The 15,291-nt window shown below is 38.7% G+C and overlaps 1 protein-coding gene across 3 annotated transcripts in view; it reads left to right on the top strand.

Moving 5' to 3' along the window:
- LOC134226007 (uncharacterized) overlaps nucleotides 1-15,291 on the top strand; it is a 95,779-nt gene that overhangs the window by 62,523 nt on the left and 17,965 nt on the right. For all 3 annotated transcript variants that reach the window (XM_062706514.1, XM_062706515.1, XM_062706516.1), the window contains exon 2: nucleotides 6,473-7,701. In XM_062706514.1, coding sequence (XP_062562498.1) covers nucleotides 6,490-7,701 — 1,212 coding nt within the window. In that variant the 5' untranslated portion in view covers nucleotides 6,473-6,489. The remainder of the gene's footprint in view (nucleotides 1-6,472; nucleotides 7,702-15,291) is intronic.

Raw genomic sequence — 15,291 nt, 5'->3', positions numbered from 1 at the left:
AATCATATTAGTAAACAATACGGAATTTCAAAATTCCCGCAGGAATTATTCCAGAAATTTAATTGAAGGAATGTCCAAAGGTCTCAAGGAATATCTTATTGAATTTACGGAGGAATGTCCGAAGTGATTCCTGGATGAAAATTTGAAGGAATTCTGAAAGATTGCCAAGAATTCTCCCATCTTACTAGAGGGATCTCTTAAGAAATTTTCTGGGAATTTGCCGAAAGAATCCCTGGAGGAATCTACAGAGAAATTCAAGAACTTCAAGTTCTTTTTAGAAATTTCTTTGGCAATTTGTTTGGTAGCTCTTGAAAGTAATTCCGGCGGATTGCTAAAGAATTCCTAGATATGGTATGCATGAAAGACCTTCTGGATAACTAATCGAATTAATTCTTGGAGGTATCTTTTAACGAAAAAATATCTGGACTATATTCCCAACGAGCTTTTGGATAAATTCATGAAATATCACCTGAATGAATACTCTATGAAATTTCTGGAGAAATTTCCGAAGCAACTCCTGAAGTAAATTCCCAAGAAATCCTTGAAAATATCCTAAGAAGTATGATGATGGATCGACTGCAATCCCGATATTTTTGGATTTTTATTTTTAGCATTAAATCTTAATTCCAGATGCAAAACAGGGTTTTGTTTTACTACTGTTCGGATTTGCGCAAAAAAATCGAAGGAATTCCTTCAGATTTCCCTTACAGAATTCTTGTTCTTGTATTAAGCTCAGTGTTGGTAAAATCACTCATAAATCTCAATCAACGAGCGCTCCCGTACGAACGAAATCGTCTGCGATTTTAAAGGAATGCATCACGCTTGAATTTTTCATGCTAAAACGCATCATTTCACTCATTTGCCAAAAAATCATTTTGGTTTAAAAACGCATTTGAAATCAATTTGGGGGTAATTTATTGCTTATACATAAAAGAGTGTCTAATATTTTATGCAACAAACGTCAATTCACTGTTTTTAACGAAGGAGAACAAAAGAAAACCTACGATGATTCAAATGGATGATTCAACTCATCCATGAGCTTTTAGGTGCTGAGTTGGGTGCGTTTCAACTCACGCTTGATTTCAATCATCCATGAGTTTTGAGATTTTGAGTTTTTACCAACACTGATTAAGCTACAAGTTTATATTAAAATTCCAGTAAGTTTTTTTTTGAAAATTCTATTGGATTTTTTTCGTGAATGACTTTAATAGCTCTTTAATAGCAAATTCTTTCAGAATTTCGGTAGGAAAATATTTTCGATAATTTATTCGGGTGGTGCTCTATAAATTTATTCTAGAATACATTCTAAAATTCCTCCAGAAATACATTTGGAAACTCTTGCCAGAATTTCTTCCAAAATTTCTCCAGAAAATACTTCAGGAATTCTTTCGGGAACTCCTCCAGGAATAATTAATAAAATTACCTCAATAGTTTATTTGAATATTCCTCTAGGGATTCTTCCGTAGAACCTCCCGAAAGGCATTTATAAATTTCTCCAGAAATTCCTTAAGTGTAATGTAATGTAATATTCGTGCTGAAGTTGTACCGGAAAATGTTTTGAAAGAATTCTTCCGAAAAATTATTGAAGAATGAAATAGAAAATTCTAAAGGAGTTTTCGTAGGAGTTTCTAACGGAAATTCGAAAGGTTTCCTTAATTCCCAAAAAATATTCAATTTAAATTTCCCTATGATTCCTAAAAGAATTTCTGAAAGATGTTATAATAAATTCCCGAAATAAAAGGAAAGGCTCAAAGGAAATTCTGAAACAATTTCAAAATGAATGTCCGAAGATCTAAAGGAATCTTTAGGAATCTCTGGAGAAATTCCTGAGGGAATTTTCAAAGGTATTCTAAGAATTTCTTCCTAGAGTTTCCGAAGGGATTGATTGAGTAAGTACTAGCAGAATTCCTAAAATATATTCCAAAGCAATTCCTAAATCAATTTTCAACTCCTGAAGGAATTTTCAAAGGCATTCCTAAAGAAACATCGGAAGGACTGAAAAATCCGAAGGTATTCCTAAAACAATTTGCGTAGGTATTCCTGAAGGAACTTCAGAAGGATTTTCCAAAAGAATTTCTGAAGAAATTCCTAAAAGAATTCGTAAAATAATTTCCGAATGACTTTCGATATTTCTTTTAATTCCTTCTTTGAATTTTCGAGGAATTTCCAAAGGAATCTTCCAATTTATTTTCGGAATTACAATTTATTTTTGGAAATACCTTTCTAAATTTCCTCGAAAATTCCTTCAGAAAATCTTTCAAAATTCCTTCAAGAATACCTTTGCAAACTCTTCTAGAAATTTCTACGGAAATTCATTTAGAAATCCCTCGAAAAATCCTTTAGGAATACTTTTATGAGATCCATTAGATTTTTTATGGAATTCCTACGGAATACCCATCAGAAATCCCTTTAAAAAAATTGTTTCAGGAAAACCTACCGAAATTCTTAGAGGTGAATTCTTTTTGAGTTTCTTTATGAATTCCTTTGTAAATTGCCTTATGATTTCCCGCAGAAATTGTATTAGGAACTCCTTCGATTTTTTTTTATAAATTGAATCAACAATTACTGAAGGATACTCTCGAACAAATGCCTTCAGTAGTTCCTCAAGAAATTCCTTCCAAAACTCTAGTAAGAATTCCTTAGAATTTCTTTGTCATTCCACTTAAGAGTATTTTCAGAAATTCTTTTGAAAATTCCTTTAATTATTAGTGTAAAAATTAGCCAACCCAAATAAAAGAAACCCATCCGAAAATTATGTAAGAATTTTCTGTTTCCCCTTTAGATCATGGTACCAAGGCGTGCCCCTCAATCACTTTCGGCTCAACATTAAGTGGGATAATATTGATTTTGGCCATGCATCGATACTGAAGTTCAAACATATTTTTGGTTCTTCTTATGAGTTCCGAATTCGTTTTTGTACAGAGATCTAATTTCATTGCGTTTGGGCATTTCTGAATCTTACCTTTACACAAAGCTCTACTCAGTCAGAGGGTTCAGCAGATCCACCAAATTCGTATCCACTTCTTTCCTAATTAATAAGCGCTCTGGAGCTTTAAGATTCATGTCGTCGGCTTCGAAACCAGCCTAAGATTGAGTTACGTTTCTATAATTGACTCCATTGACTCAATCCAAAAAGATGGAAAGATGGGTCATCTAAAAGCAAATTATAGTCGTTCCATACTCTTCCGACCATCACTCATAAGTATTATCAAGAATAGTAAGAACTAGAGCACAGTGTGGTAGATCTTTCTCCGTAATGCACCATGAAAAGGTGACTACCCAGCATTACAGGCTCCGTTAACTGCCTGGCTAATTGTTTCACCCCCAGGCCATTCATCTCCTCGGCACGGGTCGCCTGACACCTTGGGATTCGGGGTTAGGGACGTCATATTGTCAGCTTCAGTGTTGTACCGAGCCTGGCAATATGACCGGATTTACAACGTTACGCACTTCTTCAGAGTATCCATATCCTGCTATGTTTAGTAGGGATGCGGTAAGGGTCGGACAGCAAGGCAACATCTTGCACCGACTGTTGTAGCAGCGCTTGCACTGCCTCGCAGTGGTTGAGATTTAGCTGAGCTACTTGCATGACCAAGCCCGTCTGGAGGCCGGACAGGCCTGCCCACCGGATGGGTGTTTGCTGTCTGTGCCAGGACCACAGATCAAACACCTCGGTGCGGCCTGGCAGATGGGAGCCTTGTGACCTTCAGCTCCACACCTCCGGCAAAGCCGACTCCGATCAGGACCTTTGCAGTCATATGGCTTATGTCCGTAATCGAAGCACTTGAAGCAGGCCTGAGGTTGTTGGTTTGCGCTCACCGAGCATACCGACCAACCCACCTCCAGCTTGGGCTTAATCAGTACCTTCTTGGCGTCAGCCAGGGGTATCTGGAATGAGGCAACCTGCGTTCCAGTATAAACTTTCCACAACCGAATCGCGGTATCCTGGATTTCAACGCCACACTGATCTCTCGCGCAGCTACCAGTTCATCAGCTTCGGTAATTTCGTCCAGCCCTCGGCATTGGATTACCTCCACTGGGCATAGGGCTCTCATCTGAACCGCACCACCCAGCAGCTCTTCTGACAACTTTTTATACGCAGAACTCTTCCGCGCAGCATCCCGCATCAGGACGAGGATCATCTCGCCCTTCCTTGTTCTACGGATACAGTTGACATCATCCCCTAGGCCAAATAGCTTTTTATCAGCATAGCTCTTATCATCAGCCTTGGTGATAATTGTTTCGCCTTTGTCCTTCCTGCTATGACCACTGTAAGGTGTGCTTCTTCCTCTACGAGCACTCCCTTTTTTGGCCAATGGCGCCTTCGCCTTCTCTACCGCTTTTCGCTCCTTCTTCGTCTTTTTGGGGTTCACAACCTCCCTCCAGGGCAGGCCTTCCTCCCGGCGAACCTCGGTAGTCGTCTTAGAAGGAGGAACTGGTTTCCGCCGTTCCTTAGGGTCGGCAACCTGCCCCAACCTTCTCCCGACGGATCTGTCCCCGAACGAAAATGTCCTCTTCCACGGGCTCTCCGGGGCCACTTCATAGGTTCCAAGAGTGGCCAACATGGTCGATATTCGATTTCAAGCGCATAATCATCTATTTGATGGAAAATCATGAAGAAAGAGCTTCCGCTCGGCATATTTTGGTGTAAAAATGGAAAAGTCCTTTTCTACAGGTTCCCCGGGCACCTCCAGGAATGGCCACTTTAGTCGAAAACTCTGGTATGGACCATACATTCCCGTTTTATGAAAATATTTAAAGAATTAACCATCGAAAGATATATATGGAGCGATTTTTGTACTCGCTTATATGACCGACAAGGTCCCCATGGAAGTCCTTCCCCGGTAGCCATTGTCACTGGAACCAGCATATCAACCACATAGTTATAAAATTGATGAGTTAACCTTTCGAACCTTACCTATGTAAACTTTGTAATTCGGTTATAATTTGACTATTCTATAAGCATTTACATACATTTCTGGGTTAATATGAGCCTAACATCTATTTCGTAAGTTTTTCCTAATATCTGAAAAAGGTTAACCGAAATCAAGTATACAAAAAAAAATCGTAATTGGAACCATTAAAATTATATAATCTTTGCGGTAAAGGCTCTTCTATCCTTCCAAATAGTTTTTTTTTGCAAAAAGGAAAAATAATAATTGTACCTTAGAATTACTCACGTTCTATATCATGTCATTCCCAAAAAGGTGTTTTCTTCGTTCCTCTAACAGAGTGAGTCACAAAACGCGCGTGCGAGGCTAGCTTTAGCTGACCACCGTTAAACTAACCATTTTTCTCATGCGGCTCACCTCAGCACAACAGAAACCAACATGTGGAGACAATAGTCTAAAATGCATCACAGAGAAATATGTCAACGAATACAGTGATGTAATCGTTAAAATATTAGCATTAACACAAGCCCATTTGTTATGGCCTCAATTCGGGGTATTTATTCCATTATTGATAACACGGTCCTATACTCCCGTAATCTAGAAAAGTGACGTATATGCCATTTTTCCAAAAATGGTGTTAAAGAGTAGTACTCATCACACTCTTTAACAGAAAAATGAAAAACATTAAGGCAGCATAGTAATAGTATTCGCAGAAGCGACACGTTCAAAAGACACGTTCCAACCACAAATAAAACTTAAGGATGTCGTTGAAGAGAAACTTTTCATCCACAAAAAAAAAACAATATATTTTTCTATGATGATTTTTATGGACTAAGACAACATAATTGAAAAAGGTGCATATTGAACAACTGACCCCAGAATATCGTTCACGAACCTCGTTCCGATGCACACGCAGTTCGAGTCAATGCAATGTGATGTATCATAATTTAGCTATTCCTTTGTTTTTGCTCCTGGTTTTCTCTACAGTAGTAGAAAGGCTGGCTATCGATGCATGTGCGCTTTGTTGTTGTGATAAACTGCATAAGGCACCATCAACTACTAGCATGCGAACTGTTCGACAACAACGTTGATCAGCAGGTTTGTATGGTCTGTATGCATGTAGCAAGCGTACTGCTTGTCCGTTCATAATTCCAGGTGATGTTTCCACAAAAAATGGTTTTCCACCTCGCGCTTGACGTGCGGTGATTTTTTTTCTGACTAATTCGTAACAAATTGGCGCAAAAAATGTATAGAGATGGGGCATTTGACATGGGTGCATATTAAATTATAAATTATGACAGCAATCATCATAGTCGGAAAAGCACAGCCAGTGCACTGATTTGTGGTGTGGGAAATCTGATACCGGGGTGCAATTTAAATGGTTGCAATTATTGTAACATGATACTAACAACATTGCGGTTGATGTTGCTAGTCGAGGCTCGTTTGTTTGCTCGTCTGGTTAGGTTGAGGTGATAAACGTTCTCACCTATCGGTATGATCATAATTTATTTGTAATTGAATAAGCGTTTCGTTTAGTAGATCATATGGTAATAATGGCTTTCTCCATCTCTTACTTGCAGAACATTGGGTGCGCAAAATGACCGACTCGCAATACCTCCTCCATCTGCGGTTGCGGCGCGAAGAGCTGTACGATTTAGACATCGAAGACATCAAAGATGAACTGATAACGAATAAAATTTTTACCCGAGCCGAAGTCGCAGAGATACTTGCCGAACAAAAGGATGACGATCGATTGGATTTGCTTTTCCTTATACTCGAACAGAAACATCACAAAGGAAATGTCCTACTTGTCAGTGAATTCCTGGATGTTCTCAAACCCTACTATAACTGGATCGTTGAACAACACACTGAAGATCTTAAAAACGGTAGCACCGGGCCTATCATTCGCTTCATTTCCTATCTCAACAATACAACTGTTCCAAGCATTGATGAGCTCAATGTCTACAGACGGGAGCAGCTGTGGCAGATCCAGAAGTACCTAAAACAACTGAAGCATGGTGTGAACGGTCAACGATATCTTTTCGTACACGGAGGCTTTGGTACGGGCAAGTGGACACTGGTGAGTCAAACTTGCGCAAACTTCTCCATCGCCCACCACATGGAGTTTCACATATTCTACCTAAGTTTGGCCAACTGCAAAACGGATGTGCAAATTCTCGAGCAACTCGAGCATCTCAGCCATCAGATGGAAACCGACTACAAAAGCGACGACGTCGCCTACAATGGACGCTATCCCACCAACGAAATCTACCTTCGCAGGAAGCGCCTGATCCAGCTGTTCGAGAATCGCTTCCGTTCCAGCCTGCTTATTCTGTCGCACGTTCGTGATCCCACTTTGATTGAAAAGTTTGACCTGAAATGCAAAACTTTGGTCGTCACCAGTAGTACCGAAGTCATCAACAAAGTGAACGAAAACGAACGGTTCGTCGTTAACCTGGCCTTCGGATTCACCGAGGACGAAAGCATGGAACTCTTCGGTAAGGCACTCCGCCTGAAATCGGGTCATCTCCCGGTGGAAGCCCACCAAATTCACCGGAGGTGCAATGGTAACCCGTTCGTCATCAAACTTATAGCCCGGAAGATGTCCGATTACGCGAAAACGTACAGCACGGTAGCGACCGGCGTCGTGCTGGACGTGTGGCAGAAATTGGCCCAAGATTTGCACAACCATCCGATTGCGATCGAAAACTCCACCATCCGGTCGATATTGGACCAGTTGAGCGAAAAGGAGCAGAAAGCATTCCGCGATTTGGTGATCTTCCGGGACAATGTTAAAATCCCTCACAGTGTGAGTATTATCGCCGAATACATCTGGGTATTTTGATTGTGAGCTTTAAGAGAGATAACTTGAATTAGGTCCCATAGTTCCAGGGCCGGATTTAAGGGGGGCGTGGCCCCGGGCCCCCACAAATCTTATGTATCAAAACCAACCTTTTTTGTACATTTTGAGGCCCCCACAAGCCGTCGGGCCCTGGCCCCCCTTCTGGATAAATCCGGCCCTGCATAGTTCCTATGAAATATTTCAAAGCATCGTCATTCTTCTTCTTCTAATTGGCATTACATCCCCACACTGGGACAGAGCCGCCTCGCAACTTAGTGTTCATTAAGCACTTCCACAGTTATTAACTGCGAGGTTTCTAAGCCAGGTTACCATTTTTGCATTCGTATATCATGAGGCTAGCATGATGATACTCAGAGTAGACATGTGCGCCGCCGCCGCCGGTGGTTTTAATCACGCCGCCGCCGCCGGCGATTTTGGATCGGCGCGCTGCCGATCATAATTTTGCCACGCCGATGACTAATCGCAATAAAAAAAATCAATTAACTTGAGTCGAGTCGAGTAGAATAAGAGACACTGAAGATGGCCTTACAGAGACAAAATACGTATTTGTAAGACAATACAACGTGGTGGAATTGATTGGAATAGTACTAAACTCGTGTTATGATTGTTGTTGTTAGAATGTTGTTGAGAAGGAACTCGTCAGAATTCAATTTCAAATCTACCTCAAGTGATGGTGCCTCTAAGACAGTGTGGTGACAAACATTGGATAATGAATTGGTTGGTTGATTAGTTGTGAATTTGAATTAGGCTGTATCTAATAGATTTAATCTACTAAGTAGAATAATACAAAAAATGTTGAAATGGTCTTTGGAATTCGTCCAAGCCAAAGCCTCATTCAGTCGGGCACCTAAATCTGTATTCAGTGTTGTCCTACACTCTGTGCAAAAAATTCTGCTCTTTGATTTTACTCCATCCAAACGATTTTACAATCCTAACTATTACTTGTGCAACTAATAGAAGGGTATTTGAATTTTCTAAATGTCCATCGTTTAGATGGAGTAAAATCAAAGAGCAGAATTTCTTGCACAGAGTGTAAGACAACACTGCCTGTAGGCAAAGAATAAAAATATCATAGGACCTAAGGAACCACAATACAAGCGCAGAAACTGAACTGGGATTCAAGGACAGGCATCGGACAAGCGAGATGAGTGCGATGCGTGTTTTCAAATAGGTGTGTGGTGTGTTGTATCTGAAATATGACGAGTTTTGGCGAAGGAAAGAGTGCTTCTAAGAAATAGAAAGTTGAAGCCTTTGAATTTGTCGATAATGATATGTGTTATGGCCCAGATATGCGATGGAAGAAAAGAACTGGCGTGGTGAAACGATTCTCAATTGTGTCTGCCAATAAAACACTTTCGAGATTGTCGTTCTCAACCCAACACACTGTATCGTTTAACTTCCATTCTGAATTACTCGATCGAACTTGTTTACGAAACTGGAAATGGTAAATATTCGACACTTGACAGCTCGGTCATTCAGACGAATGCATCTATTTGAACACACACATACTACAATACTATAGTTGAACCGCAGCTCGTAGATGGCGCTTTAAAAGTGTCCCCCCGGAATCCGGCAGAGTTGCCATTCTTTCTATTTTTATTCTTTGATAAAATCCAACTCAATATCAACGAAATCAAATTAAATCCTCTGTCCAAAGCTGCTGAAACCAAATCTCGCAGCCAATTAATTTAATTTCTGTTGAATTTGATTCCTCCTAGAGCTGTGCGTACCGCTACCGGTACTTGCATAGGCGCGCCACTGCTTAAAATCTGTCACGCATCTGAATTATAATTTTTCATGCCGGTTAAAATTTGTAGAATACCCAAGAATTTTCAGAATTTCGAGTTGAAATTCCGAGAACGTCAAGTCTACATTCCAAAAAGTTTGTGGTAGAAATTCCGTAGAATTTCCCGATTGATAACCTTCAAAGTTTCCTGGTAATACTCCAAAGAACTCTCTGGGATAATTCCGATATTTTTCTTAAAAATTCCATTCCGTTGAAATCTCAAGATTTTTTTCTAAATTCCAAAAGTTTTCCCGTTAAAATGTCGAGTAATTTTCCGTGAAAATTTTGAATGATTTCCCGTTGAAACCATGCTAAAGGTTTCCTACACTGACAAAAATCCAATCATATCCATTATGTGTGGCACACATAAATTTTAACTATAGCATTTCCCATATAACGGCTATGTGAATTCGCATAGCATATATGTGGAAAGACACATAACCGTTATTAACTAATAAACTTTATGTGGATTCTCCTATAGCGGGTGGTTATTAACGCACACATTAAATTTATTTGGAAATTTCTTTAAATTTTTACCAATAAAAATCCCAACAAACATTCACTAGTTTAACTAACATCAGTGTGATGATTCAGTTCAGCACTGTGTTGAATTATGTCTGTACTATTTCTTATCGCAACTTCTGTTCAGGCTTTGTTCACACAATTTTGGAGAAGTTATACAGCTACAACATCTAATTTTGAAAAACAACTTTATTACCTGATTCGTTAAACCTTTATTAAGCATTTTACTTAGCCTTAATTCAGCTACATGTAAATTCTTCGAAAATAATAACGCATTGAGAGTACCATGATCAAGATCTCCATTAAAGTATTGCAATTGCTATTTTCATATAATCATATTGAAAAATTTTCCTAAATCGGGTCTCGAACTGCTGACATTTGATCATCCGCCGGTAACGTTTCCATCCGCGCCATCCTTGATTTGTAAGTTATGGCTTACTCAATGCAAAACATAAATAATCGTATGGCTGAATATGAATCATAATTGGACTCTTAATCAACGAGTCAATCTGTCAAACTATAGTTTGTTAATAACTGTACAAGATTTTTATTTCAACCATTGTTCAGCCAGTCATAACCATTCAACACTGGGAAAAAATATAAGAAAATAATGTCAAAACGATAAAATAAAATTCGTCTCCAATGATGGGGATTATGAAAATTCAATGAATTTATGTTCGACCTTTCTCGGATACTCTGAATAACCGGTCGCGATATTATTCTGCCATCAATACCACACATGCCGCGAGTAAATAACTGCACATATCGACATTTATTTACATATAAACAACAACAAGTATATAGAAAATCTGTAACAGACATGCAATATGGTCGTCTTTACAAAAACTGCATGAATTTTCTTCATTGCACCAGCAATTTTGTTCGTTATAATCTCCAACACCTTTATCCTAGATCAGGAATTAATTATGTATCACAAAACAATTATGCATTGCCCCACGAATATAAAAAGCCTGAGTGTTCTTGTCAATGAATCCAACAATGTCTTGAAAATAAATTATTATTTTCCTATCCAAATATCATCAATTCAAGCCATCACGATTTTTTTTTCAAACGGAAAAAGCATAAACTATTATTATGTTTTCTCCCACTGTGCGATAAATCCGGTAAAGGTGAAATCCAATGGTTAAGAAGGACAACGGTTAAGAAGGACGTCTAATGCTTGCTTATTAATCTACTATTCAAACTCAATTCGACCACCCTTTTAGAGCATCACATCATAGTCGAACAGAGAATTTTGAAAATCATTAGTTCAGCACATTGATGAACTTCCCCAATGTGCTGAAATGTGATAAAACTAAAGCGTTAGTTCGACCTCAAATAAAGGTGGTAAACAAATAAATAGGCCAAGTCGAATATTAGTTGGACCAAATGCTGAGATGAAATCTGTCTAGCGAATTATTCAGCATCCATTTTATTCAGCTATGAAGATTACAAATAAACAATAATTCGACTTAGATGCTTATTTGTAGCTTGTCGTTGTTTGTTGGGATGTGTGGATTTTTATTAGTGTACGATATTTTAACATTTCTCTTGCAAAGTAGGAGCGATTTCCTGAAGAAATTTAAAAAAAATCAAAGAGTTTTCCGGATAATTTTCGGTGGAAATTATGGAGGATTTCAATTGAATTTGTGGTCCTCCGAAAAAAAAAATAAGAAAAAGTCTACGTAGACTTTTCGTATACCCCCGCCCCCCTTCGTAGACTGACGTAGAATTTTTCGAACCCCCTCCCCCTCAAGAGTCTACGTGGTTTATGGACAACCCCTAAAGGAATTTCTGAAGGAATATTTGAAGGAATTTCCGGAGGAATTTTCAAAGGAATTGATGAAGAAATTTCTAATAGAATTTCAGAGGAAATGCCTATGGAGATTCGTCCAGGAATTCGCTCGGATATTACCTCAAGAAGTTCTACAAAAATTCCTCCGGAAACGAATTCCAGAAAGTCTTTCGAAAATTCTCTCAGCTATATTCGGAAATTTCTCTCAGAAATTAGTTCGGAAAAAGTTCCTTCAGAAATTTGTTTAAGAAAACCTTGGGAAAATCGTTATGAGTTATTCCCGAAAATTACTCAAGAAATTCTTCTAAGAACTCTTTTAGAATTCCTTGAAAAGTTCTAAGACGAAATTTCCTTAAGAATTCCTGAACAAGTTCCTGAAGGAATATCCGTAGAAGGTATCCTGCAGGTTTTCTTCAAAGTAGCTCCTAAAGAAACTTCTGACAGTCTCAGATATCTCCGAAAATTCCTTTGGACATTCCGTCAAGACTTCGTTCAGAAATTCGGATATAACTTCTGAAAATCCTTCTTTTTGAAATATCTACAGAGAATGTTTTAGGAGTTCCTTAGGAAATTGTTTCAAAATTCCAAATCTCTAAAAACTCCTTCAGAAATTTATTAACGGATTACTTCGAAAATTTCTGTCAGCTTCGGAATTTTGCTTTGGAATTTCTTTGAAAATCAATTTGATATTCCTTCGGATTTTTTTTAGTTATTCCTCTAGGAGTTCCTTAGCAAGTTCCTTGACAATAATTGTTCCTGAAATTCCCATAGGAATTCTTCCAAAACTACTTTAAGCCATTTAATAGAAAATTTCTCAGGGTAATCCTTTGAAAATTCCTCCAGAAAATCCTTTTGTAACTTCATGAAGTTACCTACAGACACTGACAAAACTAGCTCTGTACACATCGTTGATTCGTCCAGTCGTCCTGTACGTCAATTTTCGTCCAAATTCTCAAAGTGTTTGAGTTGAAAATACTGTGCTCAATACTTGGCAGCGAGGTGAAAAATGGTAAATGGAGCTGATGAATGAATGAACCACGAGTTAAACCAAGTATACAAAAATGCAGACATAGGCAGGTTGATGAAATAAGGCAAATTACAGTGGGTTGGACATGTAGTGCGTAAGCAGGAAGAGAGACCAGCAAAAGAACTTGCAGAGAACCTGGAACAGGACGTTGGCTCTGGGGTGTGCAATCGAAGAAGATACGGAAGCAACCGCTGATGTATTTTGGAAATACTGTTAGTAATTCCTTCGAAATGTTTGTGGGGATATGCTCAAAATTTTCTTAAAAGGTTTCTTACTACACTTTCCAAATTTCCGAATGAATACATGCAGGAATATTTTATGTTTTACTAAAGGAATTTACCAAAGAGAACCTGAATGGATTATTCTTTCTAAAATAGAAAAATTCTGCAGACATTGTCATAGGATTTTACGAAGGAATTCCCTATGAAATTTACTGAGAAATGCTTGTAGGAATTAAAAAAATCATAGTTTCCTCCAGAAATTCTTTCAGAAACTCCACCAAGAGCTTTGTTGGCGTATTTAGGCAAATATCAGGGAAATATTAGATTTTTTCTGAAACTTAGTTATTTTGAGATCAAAACGACTGAAGTGTATCTAAATCCTAAATTGGAAATAACTTATAAAAAAAGTTATTACCAATTTGTTCTATGCCACCGAAATCTAATTCTTAACACTAAAGGTCACGAAAAAGTGAAGCAGGATTTATTGTTAAAATTTGATTAATCAAAATCAAAGAGTAACAAAATAGTGGTAATTCAAATAACATTTTGAAATCAGGTATTGATTAGTATCGCCGGCAATTGACTATTTTGAATGAGCTGTTTGATGACTGCCAAACGCAGAATATTGCAATTTTAATCCACTGAAGTCGGAATCGCCCGTATAATTCCTGCCGTGTGAATCAAACCGCATTAATCCAAAAATCCGCGGTAAAATTGATTTTTATAACCATTTATTTTTTCATCCACGCCGGTTCACGGTTCACTAAAGATTGGTTCCAGAGCCCAGATTTGCTGATTTTAATATTTGCTTTTTCTGATTTGATTCAAGATTTATCGAGTAATTTTGCATTTGGACGAGAATATTGTAGCTGCAAATGAATATATAGGATTTAAAGTATGGGTCTAGAACTCAGATTTGAAGATAAAAAATAATTGCAGATTTGATTTTTTATATTGATTTTGAGATTGTGTTTAAAGATTGAGCATTTAATTTGACATTGATCTGTCGATTGACATTGTCGTTTGTAGTTTTAAATTCGTATTTGTAGATCGTACTCAGCGTAGCACGCCTCCAGCATCGCCCTCCTCCCCGCGTCAACCAGGACATGTGAACAGAGCATGCTTATTCGATTTTGACACGTCTGGACATCCCGAATTGGCGGTGGAAGCAGCATGTCCGATTTGGTTTAGGTAACAACTGAGGCATCCGCTAAGCCTATTTAGAACTAGTTCAAGTCAAAGTTCAGCTCTCCATGAGGTCTGTTAATCCAGACTGATACACTTGGGCTTGGAAATAGGCGGTGGATCTACCCGCGATCATGCCCGCGAGTACACTGAGGTTTGCACTGATGCTTCTCATATACCCGGTAACCGACTAGCTTGTTTCGCCCTTGTCTCGCCCTCGCCATAGTTTGCGACATACGTGGCCCTGATCTCCTGATCTTTGCTCTCCCGATACCTTTCGGCGTCTATTACTGAGCAAGCTCTTGGCGCGCTTGTCCATCCTTCGCTCTGCGCCTCTATTGCTGAGTACAAATTCTTACTCCTTCGCCATGGAAGGGTGCTGTGTGCTCTTTTCCGTCTTGACACAATCTTCCAACCTAACTGCTAACACTTGCTATTCCTGCTTTAGCATAAAAATAGAAGCGAAGCTTCAGCCGAAGTTCTTTTGGAATATCGCTCCGTCCGTTGGTGAAGTCGATACCCAAGTAACATTTCAAGTTTTATTCCGCTCTAGAAATGGTTTTCAAGATCGAATAATGTCGTCGAGCTATGTCATAACTTTTATGTATCGTCTGTTTTAAAGTTTGTAGAAGACAGATTTTAATTTATAATTGGTCGTTGTGATTTTCCGTTATAGTAAATGACGAGTAGCGTGTTACTTAGTCAACGCTTCAGACTAGAAGAAATGATCGCGCTACGCTGCCGTAATCTGGAAAAGTGACGTAACAGCATTTATGCATGTTTTCCATTTTTCTGTTAAAGAGCTCGATGAGTAGTACTCGTTACCACCATTTTTGGAAAATGGCGTATACGTCACTTTTTCAGATTATGGCAGTACGGCTCGCACTGTTTATTTCACCTCTTAAGGTGACTCGGGGAGGCACTACACACCGTGTTATTTTTCCTATCTTTCGTCTCTTTCTAGCATTTCCACCTCGTAATTTTGCAGCGGCGTTTCTCG

The sequence above is a fragment of the Armigeres subalbatus genome, chromosome 3, assembly GCF_024139115.2.
Source record: "Armigeres subalbatus isolate Guangzhou_Male chromosome 3, GZ_Asu_2, whole genome shotgun sequence".
Classification (NCBI taxonomy): Eukaryota; Metazoa; Arthropoda; class Insecta; order Diptera; family Culicidae; genus Armigeres; species Armigeres subalbatus.
Note: the sequence above shows the minus strand (reverse complement) of the source record. Positions and strands in the feature narration are given on the sequence as shown.